Source organism: Phacochoerus africanus, chromosome 2, assembly GCF_016906955.1.
Source record: "Phacochoerus africanus isolate WHEZ1 chromosome 2, ROS_Pafr_v1, whole genome shotgun sequence".
NCBI classification, from domain to species: domain Eukaryota; kingdom Metazoa; phylum Chordata; class Mammalia; order Artiodactyla; family Suidae; genus Phacochoerus; species Phacochoerus africanus.
This window is the reverse complement of record NC_062545.1, coordinates 238,316,196-238,329,921: the sequence shown is the minus strand read 5'-3', so window position 1 is coordinate 238,329,921 and position 13,726 is coordinate 238,316,196. Positions and strand designations below refer to the sequence as shown.

General features: G+C 50.1%; 2 protein-coding genes across 6 annotated transcripts in view; one reads left to right on the top strand and one right to left on the bottom strand.

The window, feature by feature from the left end:
• The first annotated feature begins 953 nt into the window (after positions 1-953).
• Positions 954-3,436, top strand: FAM166B (family with sequence similarity 166 member B). Of its 3 annotated transcripts, none has more exons than XM_047767863.1 (6): positions 954-1,426; positions 1,799-2,022; positions 2,112-2,358; positions 2,538-2,589; positions 2,744-2,873; positions 3,175-3,436. In XM_047767863.1, the coding sequence occupies exons 1-6, from the start codon at positions 1,365-1,367 to the stop codon at positions 3,261-3,263; spliced, it is 804 nt and encodes a 267-aa protein (XP_047623819.1). In that variant the 5' UTR covers positions 954-1,364; the 3' UTR covers positions 3,264-3,436. The 3 variants fall into 3 exon arrangements, with proteins under 3 accessions (XP_047623819.1, XP_047623817.1, XP_047623818.1); XM_047767861.1 differs by having other exon boundaries at positions 974-1,426; positions 2,112-2,329; positions 2,676-2,873; XM_047767862.1 differs by lacking the exon at positions 954-1,426 and adding an exon at positions 1,453-1,474 and having other exon boundaries at positions 2,112-2,329; positions 2,676-2,873.
• RUSC2 (RUN and SH3 domain containing 2) overlaps positions 3,371-13,726 on the bottom strand; it is a 56,674-nt gene continuing 46,318 nt past the window's right edge. For all 3 annotated transcript variants that reach the window (XM_047767859.1, XM_047767858.1, XM_047767860.1), the window contains 10 exons: positions 9,039-9,668; positions 8,634-8,819; positions 8,324-8,464; positions 7,106-7,182; positions 6,721-6,895; positions 6,522-6,627; positions 5,778-5,824; positions 4,351-5,158; positions 4,119-4,256; positions 3,371-4,034 (listed from right to left, as the gene is read on the bottom strand). In XM_047767859.1, coding sequence (XP_047623815.1) covers positions 3,833-4,034; positions 4,119-4,256; positions 4,351-5,158; positions 5,778-5,824; positions 6,522-6,627; positions 6,721-6,895; positions 7,106-7,182; positions 8,324-8,464; positions 8,634-8,819; positions 9,039-9,668 — 2,510 coding nt within the window. In that variant the 3' untranslated portion in view covers positions 3,371-3,832. The remainder of the gene's footprint in view (positions 4,035-4,118; positions 4,257-4,350; positions 5,159-5,777; positions 5,825-6,521; positions 6,628-6,720; positions 6,896-7,105; positions 7,183-8,323; positions 8,465-8,633; positions 8,820-9,038; positions 9,669-13,726) is intronic.

Sequence of the window (13,726 nt, the reverse complement as noted above, 5' to 3'; positions counted from 1 at the left end):
GTCAAACCAGAGCTACAGCTGCAGGCCTATGCCTCAGGTTGCAGCAACTCCAGATCCTTAACCCACTGGTTGGGGCCAAGGATCCAACATGCATGCTCATAGACACTATGCTGGGTTATTAACCCACTGAGCCACAATGGGAATTCCTGACCTTATTCTTAACAGCACCTTGGTAGGTTAGGCTAGGCTATTTTAAGAGTTAAGAGTTTAAGAGTTAAGGGATTTCAGGAAGTTCCTATGTGGTGAAGCAGGCTAAGGATCTGGTGTTGCCACAGAGTTAAGGGATTAGGGATTTAAGAGTTAAGAGTTTAGGGATGTTAAGAGTTTGGGGATTTCAGGAAGTTCCTATGTGGTGCAGCAGGTTAAGGATCTGGTTTTGCCACAGCTGTGGCCCAGGCCCCAAGTACAGTGCAGATTCAATCCCTGGCCCAGGAACTTCAACATGCCATGGTTGCAGTAAAAAAAAAAAAAAAAAAAAAAAAAAAAGTTTAGGCATTTCAGGTTCAGAAGAAGTCACCTTGTTCAAAGAAGGTAGTTTGGCTCAAGGTCACAAGCTATTTGGAGCGCATGACTGCCTGACTTCACACCTGTGTACTTTCCTCTACCCTGTTTATTGCTACAAAACATATTTGCATACATTGAGTTGAGTCTCACGACAATAACAGGGTGAATGGGACTATCTGCATTTTATAATCGAAGAGAGTAGGGTTCAGAGATACTAAACGACTTGTCCTAGTCATATGGAGCTTAGCCATTCAGACTCTGCCACTGTAGAGTGTGCCTGGCAGAGCAGGGCATATTTGTTGAATAGATGATGATCTGGACTATAGTAGTAATTCTTGTCAAATTATATTATTGAAAATAAACAATGTCACTGCCTAGAGTTCTCTAGGTTCCTTTTCTCCCCCTATAATCTCCCCTCTGGGCTTTTGTAGGAACTCTATCACCTTCCACCAAAACTCACAAAGAGTAGAATCCACATCTCCTCAGGCAGGTGCTCAGACAAGGGCTTAAGAAGGAAGGGCCCTCTTTTGAGACAGAGCTCAATGGGCCTACAGTTTTAGTTCTCCCACCTCCCACTTCAGGGCTTTCTTGGGCCCTGGAGTGCCGCAGCTGTACTCAAGTCTTCTCCCTGCCCCCAGGTGGCAGGACTGTATTTGCTCTGGGACAGACAGACCCGTGAGCCTCTGCTCTCCTGTCCCGCAGGCCTGGGCCCTGGCAGTCATCCCACTGGTGCTCCCTCTTCTCTCCTCCCTGAGCCCCGCCTCCTGCCTCTGGCTCCACCTCACCGCCCTGGACACAGTCAGTACACACAGCCCAGAGGCTTAGCTCAAAGAGAAACAAAACGAACTGACTGGGTTTCCATGACTATGGCTAGCACCTTCATACCAGGGCTGAACCCTAAGAACCCTCATTATATCCCAGGGTAAGACTTCTACCCAGAGCACACCCCTGTTAGCTTCTGGGAATAAGGGTAAGGACGCCACCTGGGGGTGAAGTGGACACGATGGTGTGGGAGGCTTAGGGCCGGGACATCTATGTTGGATGGAAAAGGAAAAGCAAGGGAATAGGAGTAGCCAGGCTTACCATGAAGCTTTGTGTTGTGTTCTCCATGGTAACAGGGTAACAGTAGAGGGGAAGGGTTGAAAACACAGACAAAGAACTAAGAAATGCCTGCTCCAAATATACACACAGCTGAGTCCAGAAATGATCTGGGAGTGAGAGGTCTCTGTTCCCATCTCTGGGGACGGTGAGGCCAGGGGATTCTGGAGGTGAGTGGGTGAGACTTGTGCTACAGGTACACCGGACACTGCCCACTACTTCGATTCAGCATGGGTCAGACCTACGGGCAGACAACTGGTCAGCTACTTCGCGGCTCTCCTGGCCTAGCTTGGCCCCCTGCCCATCGCACACTTCTGCCTCCCATTCGGTCTCCAAGATCTCCCGAGATTCCCAGGAGAAGCCTGCCTGTCAGGCGTGGACATGAAAGGCTCAGCTCCAGCATGATCCCTGGGTATACAGGTTTGTACACAGGTATGAACAGGTACCCCCAACCTAGAACAAGGGTCCCCCACACTAACAGAAATTTTCCTTATCCCCTGCCTGCCTAGGTTTTGTACCCCAGGCACAGTTCATCTTTGCCAAGAACTGCAACCAGGTCTGGGCTGAAGCTCTGAATGATTTTACTCAGTGGTATGGGGGACAAGGGAGTCAGGAGCTACCAAAGGAGGCCAAGGGAGAAAAAGACATGGAGAAAGACCAAGAGCCAAAGCTGGAGGCAGAGGTGGAGGCGGAAAATGAGCCAGAGCTGGGGCAGGAGGTGGAGCAAGTAAGGCCAAGAAGGCTGAGGGGAGTACAGTGGGGTGGGAGTTGGAAGCCTTACCTCTCTGTGGTCAGGCCTGGGGTGACCGTGAGTAGTATGGCTGTGGGTACAGGAATGAGGGCTAGACTGCCAGTTCCACCTCCCTGGGAGCTTGTGTTCCAGCCCAGGGGCTGAATTTGCTAGTCATGTTTTTCTTCTATTAACTTCTCACAAGGCTTCCCCTTATTCTATGGATGACAGAGATCCTCGAAAGTTCTTCATGTCAGGTGAGAAGTTGTAGGTAACGACCAAAGGCATGGGGCGGGCGGTGCTCAGGAGGTCCTGGCTTAGTATTCCCCCTCCAACCCCCTAGGCTTCACTGGTTATGTGCCCCGTGCCCGCTTCCTCTTTGGCTCCAGCTTTCCTGTGCTCAGCAACCAGGCACTGCAGGAATTTGACCAGATGAAGTCACAGGGCAGATCCCAGAAGGATCCTAAACATCTTCCTCCACTTTCCAGAACCTACCCTCATAACCTAGGCCTTTTGCCTAAATATGGGGGGTATGTGCCAGGTAAGGCAAATCTCAGAGGGAGGCTTTGGGGACTGGAATATTTGCGTGTGTGTGTGTGTGTGTGTGTGTGTGTCCCCATGTGTGTGATAGATGGAGGTGGTTTGGGGGTTGGTACCAGTAGATACGGGGGACCTTGGATCACGTGGTTCAGCTTTATCATTGCGGAGATAAGGAAACTGCTGTAGCTCCTAGTTGGGATTAGGATCAGATTTTGGAGGGTAGCTTGAAGGTTCTTGGCAGCTGGCTGAGAAATAACTTCTCGGCCTCCGGCTATAAATGACAGATTCTTTTCACCACACAGGGTATAAGTTCCAGTTTGGCCGCACATATGGGCACCTCACCCATGATGCTCTGGGCCTCAGCACCCTCCAGAAGCAGCTCCTGGCATAGGTACCTGGACTTCAAGTTCTCTCTTCCCTTTTCATCCTATCCCAGCCATCCTTTTGTAAAGAAGAAAGATGGGCCGAAGGGTGGGAGGAGGCACAAAGAGAGAATGGTTTGGAGGCCAAGCACCTTTTTTATTAATAGGTGTAATAAATAAATAAATAAATACATAAACAGAAGCCTGGGCTCCTCCTCCCTCTTCTGACCACCAGCACTGGCCACAGCCTATTTACAGCTGGAGGCTTAGGGGGCTGGCCCTAATACTGTCGTCCATCCTCCTCACCACTTGGCCTAGGGAACCCTGCAAATGGGCCTTCTGGTCACCTCCCCCCATAGGGATGTGCTGGGGAAATTCTGGCAGCCCAGTGCTGCGCCCCTCCCCTCCTTCCTGGGTGGAGGTCTGGACGGAGTCACTGGGACAGTTAAAGAGGAGTTATTAATACTGAGCACAGGGATATGTGGCCCCTAGCTCTTGGTCTACTCTCTGTAACCAAGCCAGAGGGCTTGGGAAGGGCTCTCAGGCTATGAGTCTAGGGGTCGTGAGGGTCCCTGAGGCCACCAACATGCACAGGGCCTCAGTTTTGGCTGCTTCCAGGGGTCGGACTTGGAGTTGGGGTCAAAGTCACATAGGCCAGAGGCACCAGGCCGGTGTCAGGGCCCCGGCTGCAGCGCAGCCAGTCTCCTCCGGCTGGCCCCAGCACCCGTAGGATATCTCCCTTGTGGAAGCTCAGCTGTCCAGGGCCTGTGGCCAGGTGGTGGCACAGTGCCTTCACCTCACTGGGGAAACAACAAATGGAAGTCAGAGAAACCCCACCCAAAGCTAAACCCAGCCCCCAAATCCCTCTGTCTCCCAGGGCTCACCATGGAGGTTTGGAAGGCAGGGCTGGAGAGTGTGGCTCCTGTAGGCTCTCCTTGGGCTCTGGTTCCCGGCGGGCACCCACCGTTTGTGCCACTAGTTGGAACATGGACTTGTCCAGGCTCAGCCAGTCCGAGGGTAGCCTAGGGGATAGCAGCCGGGTCTCTGGGTCTGTCTGTGCCCTGACTTAGGTCAGGTTCCCGACTCCCTCAACCTACACCATGGGCTGTTTCTCACCTGTTTGTGGGCCGGGCCTCCCGCTGAGCCTTCCGGGACCCAAAGAGGTGTCCCCACTTGATGCCCCCAGGTGAAGGTTCTGAGGCTCCTTCCTCACTTTCTGCTGGGGGTGCAGCGGACCCCTCCCTCTCCCGACTGCGCCTCAGCTCAGCCAGTACAGAATCAGGAGGGCTCCCCATCCAGAAGGGCCAGCCCCTGTCCCGGCCAAGGGTCTCCTCAGGGGCAGGGCAGGCCTCAGCTCCCTCTACAACTCCCTCTCTTGGGGGTGGACCCCCACTTCCTGCCCCTTTCTTTTTCTCACTGCTGCCACTGCTGCTATTGCTGCCACCACGGGGGAACCTAGAGCCCTCAGTGGAGCCATCGATGTAGACCTGGGAGCTCTGCATGAGCTGATACCACCAGCCAGCCTGCCCGCTCCGGGCCCACCTGCCACGCCCCGAGCTCCCAGCTGCCTCTGTCTCCTCCTCTTCCTCCTCATCTTCCCCACCCTCTGGGGCACCCACACCCTTCACCCGCTCCCCATGGGCTGCCCTGTCCATGTCTCCAGGGCCCTCCTGGCCCCGGGAACGGGCCAACTGCAATGTTGAGTGGGCGGACAGCAGCAGGTCCTGGGACACTCTTAGCAGTTCCTTGTGCTGCCGCTGCTGCTGCCCACTTTGTAGCAGTCGGTGCTGGAATAGTAAGTCGAGGCTGAAGGGCAGGAGGGCCAGAGGCTGTAGCAGCAGCAGCAGCTCCTCAAAGAGGCCAGGACACACTGTATGTGCTGCATTCAGGAAGCCCCATGGCTGGTAGTGGGTCTGGATGATATCTAGAGGAGTAAGAGAGAGGGACTGAGACACAAAGACAAGAACCTGGCCTGGGGTGGGCCTTTGAAAGGCAACCTGGGGAGTTCCCACTGTGGTGCAACAGGATTGGTAGCATCTCTGCAGTGCCAGGGCGCAGGCTAGCACAGTGGGTTAAAGGCTCTGATGTTGCCACAGCTCTGGTATAGGTCACAACTGTGGCTTGGATCTGATTCCCTGGCCGGGGAAGTCATTTAAAAAAAAAAAAAAAAAAGGCAACCTGGGCCGAGCCACTGCACAGGCTGTGTACTGTGCCACTTAGATGTATTACAGTGTAAATGATGCCCCCTGAAGCTGTTCAGTATATAAACTATACAACCTTAAGTAGCAGCCTTGGGTTCAGAGCAGAGAAGAATTGAGTTTCCTGGCCACCCTGACTTCCAGACTGCTTGACTCCAAGGCGCTAACACAAGCAGAGGCTGGGAAAAGTCTTGGGTAGAAGCCCAAGCTTTGAGGATGAAAGCTTATGAGGGTCTCCTGCCCGCTGCTAGCATCCAAAAAGACAGCTGTGCCTCCCCCTCTTTTGATCCTCTGTGGTCTGGCCTATATTGAGTTTGCAAGACAGAGCAGGGTTCTGAGCATTACCTTCATGATTATAGAGGTGATTAAACCAGAACTCCAGGGACCGGATGCTGTAGGGAGATAGGTGAAGAGCGTTGAGTCTTGTATGGATAGAGCCAGAAGATAAGGTACAAAGGAGACAGATAGAGGGGTCAGACACAGGGCAGAGGTATAGGTGAACATCTCCTTTGTATGGCAGGGATGTTACCTGGTTAATTTCATGTACTATAGTTGTAGAAAGTCAGTGGGGGTGCAGGGAAAGGGTGAACATGTGATTCACAAGCCAATCACTTCCCCTTAGAATGGAGTTGGCTTGCCCATGACCCAAGAAGTCAGGGAAGCTACTGAATGAGAGAATAGGGTAGCTCAGGACCAAAGGGGATGATCTTGGCCCATACTTGAGAAGGAAGAATACTATGATGTGAGTCCCCAGGTAGATTGGGTCAAGCAGGATTTGGAAGCAGTGCTGCAATTGAGAGGGTCAGGATTATAATATCCATGGAAACTGAAATTAATTTGCAAATAAACCAGATTGTGGATTTGTAAAAGCAGAAGACTCTGTTGGTTATCAGTGCCAGACAGTCATGGGTCTGGTGGGAAACAAGTGACCTACTGAGAGAGTCTAGCTAGTAGGGGAGAAAGTGAGCCTAGGGCCTGGTCACAGATCCTACAGATCCACCCTTTCTGACTTAGTCTAGGGAGTTGGGTCTTCAGAGGCAGCAGAGCCCAGGAGAGAGGCCAGTGGTTTGCACATTTCCACACACTCACTTGAGCAGGCCGAGGATGAAGGCGTTGAAGCGCATGGTATGACTGGTGAGCTCTGGAAATTGGCTGACTTTGTTGTACAGGCCGTGCAAAACCTTGGTTGATGGGCCTGGGAGGAAGCCAGAGTTGGAGGTCACGTGCCCAATTTTTGGAACTCTAAAAAATTTAGCCTGGGATTCCCATCTTACCACCCAGCACTTACCTAACTGTGTAGAAGCCTCGACCACACTCCACGGTGTGTTTTTACGTTGCCCGATGATGACGTCTAGCACAAAGGCCTTGAGCCCGTCCTCCAACACCGCCCGGACCGCAGGACATAAGTATTTCAGAACCAGGTGGCCTACATTGGGGCTCACAGAACTATTCCCCAGCTTTGCCTGTGGATGCAGTAGGGAAGTACAGAGCATCATCTGGAGCCTGACCTTGGTCCTCTCTGGCTCCATTAGTCTTTATGGTATCTCTCTTGCAATTACAGACCTAAGTGCCCAACTCTGAGCTCTAGATGCAAGAGAGCAAGGGAAGGTGGTAGCACAGAACAGGGGAAGGTCAGCAGGTTAGAGCTCAGTTGTCCACAGTTTCTTGCCTACCTTTACCCCAGGATCCCGGCTTGTGCCAAAATGGGCCACTATGAGGTCTACAGCAGTGTTAACAGCTTTCACCAGCCCTGCAAGTGAAAATGTGATGTGACAGGTTCTTAAGCAAGTCTCAGGGCAACTCAACTAGGACTGAGCCCTTAGTGGGAAGAGTGAAGGGCTTACACACACACACACACACACACACACACACACACAATCTCTCTCTCTGCATAGGCACCAGGCCCTGGGCTCTTTCTGTTTCTGCCCAGCTCTCAAGCTCCTCCTCTTTTCACCTCCCTGCCTGGATTCCATTGTTAAGACACTCAACATCCTCACTTCCTTGCCCTCTTACTCCAAACCTGGATCAATCTAACTATCCATCTTCTTCACTCTGAGAAACCAGGCTATTGGCTGCTGTTGGAGAGAGTCAGGGCTACTCACACCAGTGCCTGGGAAGGGCACATCTGTGATGTGTGCCTTACAGAACCCTCTGCTCTACTTTCAAGTTTCCACACCAACGCTTCGCCCCTCTTCTCAAGCCCTTGGTTCTGTCTCACAGAGAACAGGCCACTGGTCATGAATTCAACTTCCCTCTCCATCCAAAAGGCAGAACTACATTACATCTATCCTCTCTCCTGCCTGCCCTCCCTTACTCCCTTTCCATCTTGGAGGAAGGTGGCTATTCCCCTTCTTGCCCAAGTTTCTTCCCCCGCCCTAAGCTCTGAATTCCCTACTCTGCCTCTGCAAGGGACTTTGGCTTCATCTCTCTCCATTTCAGAGGCTTCTTCTTTTCATCCCACAGTTATGCTGAACTCTTTCCCCACCAACTCACTTAAACAGCTCTGCTGAATAGACTGGTTCCTTGCCAGTCCTCCTCTTATCAGATGTTACCATCACTTACCCAAGCTGCTGGGCGCTGTAGTACTGGAGCTCCCCCAGTGTAGCACATGGGCACTATTTATGCCACAGCAGACTCCCTCACTCTACTCCCCGAGGGAAGAAAATGAAGCCTGACTCTTAAGCACCTGATAAATGACCCTCGTTCACTTGCAAATACTCACGATCCACAGTACCCAGGCTTCTGCCTCTTGCCCCAATGCTTTTGCTAATCCTTCCCAGCACTTGGAGTTCTAAGACAGGGAAATATTCTGAAGGGCTGGACAAGGGGGCAAGAGGCACAAATAGATAGTGACAGAAGAATTCCTGGCCTGAGCTAGGGGTAATATTCACCTTTTTTCTGAAGCAGGTCAATGGAAACAGCCTCTGAGTTGCCATCTGGGGACAGACAAAACTCAGCTGGAGGCTTCTCAGTCAAGGAAAAAGGGTCTTGGAAGTCAGGGCAGGTCAGTGGTAACGGCTTCACTACTTGACCTGGAAAGGGGAGAAAAATGAATCCCAAGCAACAATCCTTTTGAGCTGCAGCTCAGTTCTGTGCCTCATGCCCTCTGAGACATATGCTTTTGGGACTGACCCCATTCTCTAGCCCTTCCTGGTTGTGGCAGAGCCTGCCTTGGGTTTACGGGAGACCTAGTCCACACACCATTTAGCCGGCAGTTCAGATGCCCAACAGCGCTGAGGGAGCCAGGGAATTCAAAGATGGGGTTCCTTCGGGCCAGCCGAGCTTCCTGTGGCCTTCGGTCTAGGCTCCCTGACAAACCAGGTGGCCCTAGGGGGTTCTTCCTCCTGTATTCCCGCCACTTGAGTGCTTGAGGAGATAGGTGGTTGGCTGAAAGCAAAACAGATTAGCAGAAGAGACAGGAAATAGTTAGCAGGAGACAGCATTTATATCCACCCAGTGGGCCCATATAAAGTATGAGCATTGGGGTATTATCCAGAGATGCAAACATTTTAACTTCTGACCCCAAGCTGGAGTATAAGAAACCATTTAAAGGGGAGGTAGATGTGCATGGGAGTAGGGGTGGGGGGTGGGCAGTGGACTTCATACCATTACTGGGCCTGGAAGCCATGCTGCCCTCACCACCTCCCCGGGCCAGGCTCTCCGCTCGGCTGAGGCTAGATCTCCAGGAGCCCAGAGGAGGCAAGCTTCCTGTTCCATGGAGTCGGTACTCAGCCAAGGGCAGTATTTTCTGATTCTCCTTCTGTGGCTGCTGGGAGGTGGCAGGCCGGACAGCAGGAGGACAGGAGTGGCTCCATACAGGTGGGCTTTCTGTGGCTGCAGCCTGCTCTGGGGGAGGGGAACATGAAGTGGAGGCAGAAGAGTCGGTGCTAGGCCCAAAGGGGCCAGCACTCCGGATAGGGGAGTAGCTGCCCAGGGGTGATGGTCGTGAGGTTTCTAGCTCAGGCCCAGCTTTCCTGGCACCTCTGCTGGTGGGTGCCTGTGACTCCTCTGAAGGAGCTAGGGCTGGGGCTTGAGCATTGGGCACAGCCAGTGGAGCAGGCTGCTGTACACGGTTGCAGCCTGACAGGCTGTAGAGCTGGGAAAGGCTGTGGAGGGCTCGGGCCTTGGCCAACTGCTTGGGGAAGTGGTGCTGGAACACGAATGGCTGGATGGGCAGCGTGGTTGGCCTCTGCTCCTTGCTGTAGCGAAGGACTGGTCGGCTCTCAGTACCACCCCCTGTGGCAACAGGGATGGAGAAGGAATCAGACAAACACTGAAATTCACCATGAGAGGAAGCAAAGAAGCAGTCAGGAGATGATGCTTATGGGGGAGGGGGAAAGGGCAAGGGATAGGTAGGACCTTGGTTGAAGGACATGCATGGGTTGGGGTAATTCAAGTTTGTGGAATGTGATATTTATGTTCAGTCATACACATGACTCCTGAACCTACAGCTTCAGCTCCAACCTTCCTCTTGACCTCTAAATCTTTCTACTTTAAAGTTCTGCTTTCATTTAAAAGTTGCCATTTTAAAACACCTCATCCATTCTATTGATGATTTCCATTTCTGCCAGTGGCAGAATCATCATTTTGTTTCTAAGGCCTAAAACTTGGAGTCAGTCACATATTTTCAGGGTCAAGATGTGAATTTATTTCAAGTTTTCACTCATCATCTCTTGTCTCTACTAGAGCTGACACAATTCATTCCTGAGCAAATCCAACCACAATTTTTTTTTCTTTCTGGTTTTGTTTTGTTTTTTTTGTTTTGGATTTTTAGGGCTGCACCGGTGGCACCTGGAGGCTAGGGGTTGAATCAGAGCTATAGCTGCTGGCCTACAACACAGCCACAGCAACATCAGATCTGAGTCACACCTGCGACCTACACCATAGCTCACCACAATGCCAGATCCTTAACCCACTGAGCGAGGCCAGGGATCGAACCCACGGCCTTATGGTTCCTACTCAGATTTGTTTCCGCTGCACCACAACAGGAACTCCTAACTGTAATATTTCTTTATTTGCGGTTAGAATCAGCCTCCTGTCACTCTACCCACCCCACTCTCATTCTTTCAAGATCTTGGCATTAGAGCCCCAGAGTTCACAATTGTTCCCTCTACACAGAGGTGTGTTCCCCATGAATGGTCCTCTCCTGTTCTTTCAGCCAATTTTCTTGTCAGTATCCTTCAAAACATGGGTCTCAGAACTAAACACAACACTCCACAACACTGCACAGAGGGAAAGTCTGTATGGGTTGTGCTTCTAATAAAACAGCATACTGTAAACATGAACACAAGGTGGCAAGATATGGAGCCAAACCACCTGAAAACCTGTGTGTGGCTCATTAGCACCTGAGGCTCAACAGGTCTGAGGCAGGAATTAGTATCCATATTTGAAAGATCTGGGTATTGTAATTTAGACATTAACTCATTTGCCCAAGGTCACACAACTAGGAAGTGGCAGAGCTGGAATTCTGCCTAAGTCAGAGTTTGACCTAGAGGCTTATGTTCTCTTTACCACATTGGACTACACATGAAATGGTTTCAGGCTTGTCTTTCCCTAATTATTTACTTCAGTGGGTCTTAAGGGGATGGCGACCACAACCTCATTAGGGAGGTGTTTTAGAACCACTCTTGGTGGACATTTTCAGACTATACCCTCCTATCATTTCCAGTCAGTGCTTGAGAACAACCTTGTCATTTTCCCTTGCTCACTATGCTCCAGCCACACTGTCTTCTGACTGTAAACATGCCACGCTCATTAACATCTCAAGGCCTTTTCCATCTGCTATTCCTTCTGCCTGAAAGTGTCTCCTCATTCAGTCATAAGCTCAAGCATTACCTCCTCATTAGGACCTTCTCTGACCACTCCAGCTCTTCTGGCAAGTCATGCTCTCATCACCCTGTTTTATTTTCTTTTTGGCCTTTTTTTCCCACTATGAGATATTATCTTACTTGTTTATTGTCCACAACTCCTCATAAAGGTTCTAGAAAAGCAGGGATTTTTAAATTGTTCACTGCCTCATCCCAAGGGCCTAGAATTGACTCTGGTACCTCTTAGGTACTGAATAAAGATTTGCTAAATGAATGAATCCTGTCATCCTTGGTTCAGTACAGTCGGATGGCATCCAGATCTTCTTACATATACCAGCTTACTCCCTAAAATGCTATATCCTGTAGCCCTACTGCCCAGAGAATAGAGTCTAAGATTCTCAGGCAAGTAGGTGTCCACACTGGCCACAAATTAGCTGCTTTCCCCTCAAACTTTCATACCTGCCATCCTCAGTGACACCACTCCTCCCAACCCATTCCTATCTTCTTCTGCTTCTCCTGCTGGGAATGTCTTCATCCTCCTCACTTATTTAAATATCCAATTTCAAGACTGAGCTGATTCTGGCTATCGGATTAGGCCCTCTCAACCCCAGCTTTACTATACCCTTTATATAAAAGAGTATGTTTGAATTAGACTAATTATTCCTACTCTTTAACAAGTCCTTTCTGCTAAGTCCCTAGGATAGGTTTGAGGCAGAGAAGTAAGGTCAGGGAATGGAGAGGTGGCTACTATGGGGAACAGGTTTCAGTTCTACCCTCAGGGAATACAGAGGATACATTTTCTCATTTTCTATGTAACAGCCCTTAGGAAAACTGGAGATAGAGACTGCATTTACCCGTCTGTTCTGAAGGTGACACAGCCCTAGTCCCTCAGTTCCTTCTTAAAATGGAGTGCCCAGAACTTCCAGGTGGGCACTAAGTGGTTCAGAGGAGTAGGGGGGAAAATCACTCCTTCCTCTTCAGGAGTTTATAATTAAATCCAGCCATTTTAACTTTTTGGAAGCCCTTCCAAACTGCAGACTCATTCTGAGTTTACAATCAATTAAATATCCCAAATTAACTCAAGTACAGCTTACATATCAGAGCTCACACTGGTCTCTGAAAGAACAAAATGTTCTTTTCAGACTTGGTAAAATCCTTTTGAACCTTGATTCTGCTGCTCAGGATCTCAAAGAGATCTCATTCTTCTGTCATTCATGAATTCACTGAATTGTCACTCATTTTTTGATAAAAAAAAGTAGAGAATCGGAGGAGTTCCCATCATGGCTCAGTGGTTAATGAATCTGACTAGGAACCATGAGGTTGCAGGTTCGATCCCTGCCCTTGCTCAGTGGGTTAAGGATCTGGCATTGCCGTGAGCTGTGGTGTAGGGTGCAGACGCAGCTCAGATCCCACGTTGCTATGGCTCTGGCGTAGGCCGGCGGCTACATCTCTGATTAGACTCCTAGCTTGGGAACCTCCATATGCCGCGGGAGTGGCCCTAGAAATGGCAAAAAGACCAAAAAAAAAAAAAAAAAGAGAGAATCAAGAAAAGGGCATTGGAGACTTATGGCACAAAAACAGCATCTCCATATGACGCCTTATGTCATAGCAAAAACACTTTTAATGCTTCTCCTTCCATCTCTGACCAGTATTGTTTCATGTTCTCAGAGTGCCAGCCAAGCATCTCTGTGCCTAGACATACCCACCAGGCCCTGCAGTCTCAGAAGAGCATGGGTTCCAAAGGACTCTGGCCAATCTCTGTATTTCTGATCCCCCTCTTCCCTAGAGACCCTCTTGCACCCCTTCCCCAAGGGCAGCTCCTCTATGTGCAAAGCCTAAGTGTGAAGTCTTCTGATGGACTGTGATCTCTCTAACAGCAATGTTAATATCATTTGGGTTTTTTTTTTTTTTTTTTTAAACTCCTTCCCTTTGAGAAGCCAAGAGAGACCCAACCAAAGGCTACAGCACAGTAAATTCCCCTTTATTCCCCCCTTCCCCTGTTTTATCTCCCCTTTCCTTCCAAATTCTCTGAGATCTGGTTTCCACCCTCACCACTGCCAAAAGCTGTTTTGGGGTTCTTCAGCCTTATTTCTAGTGATTTCTTTTCAGAACTGATTCGGTGAATCTAACTCTTTTTGAAGGCTTCTCCTCCCTTGATTCCTGAAGTTTTACTTTCTTCTGGTTTTCCATTTTCCTGGCTAATTCTTCCCAGTCTCCTCTGAGGGTAGCTCTGCTCACCCTTAAATCACTGTATCCCCAGGGCTCTGTCCCTCGTTCCCTTTATAACTCTACACATTCTCTTTGGATGTTCTCATCCACTCATAGCTTCAACTGCTACTTTTATTCCAATGATTCTCTGATCATGATGGTCTCCTGACCTCCAGGGAGACATCCTTTCTAATCAGATACCTTCCACTCAACCAGTGAGCTTTCTAAAACGCAAGTCAGGAGTTCCCGTCGTGCTGCAGTGGAAACGAATCTGGCTAG

Coding starts and splice junctions, on each gene's coding strand:
- FAM166B (XM_047767861.1), top strand. CDS start 1,365: ATGACTATGGCTAGCACCTTCATACCAGGGCTGAACCCTAAGAACCCT. Junction 1,427..1,798: donor AACCCTCATTATATCCCAGG/GTAAGACTTCTA, acceptor CTTGTGCTACAG/GTACACCGGACACTGCCCAC. Junction 2,023..2,111: donor CATGATCCCTGGGTATACAG/GTTTGTACACAG, acceptor CTGCCTGCCTAG/GTTTTGTACCCCAGGCACAG.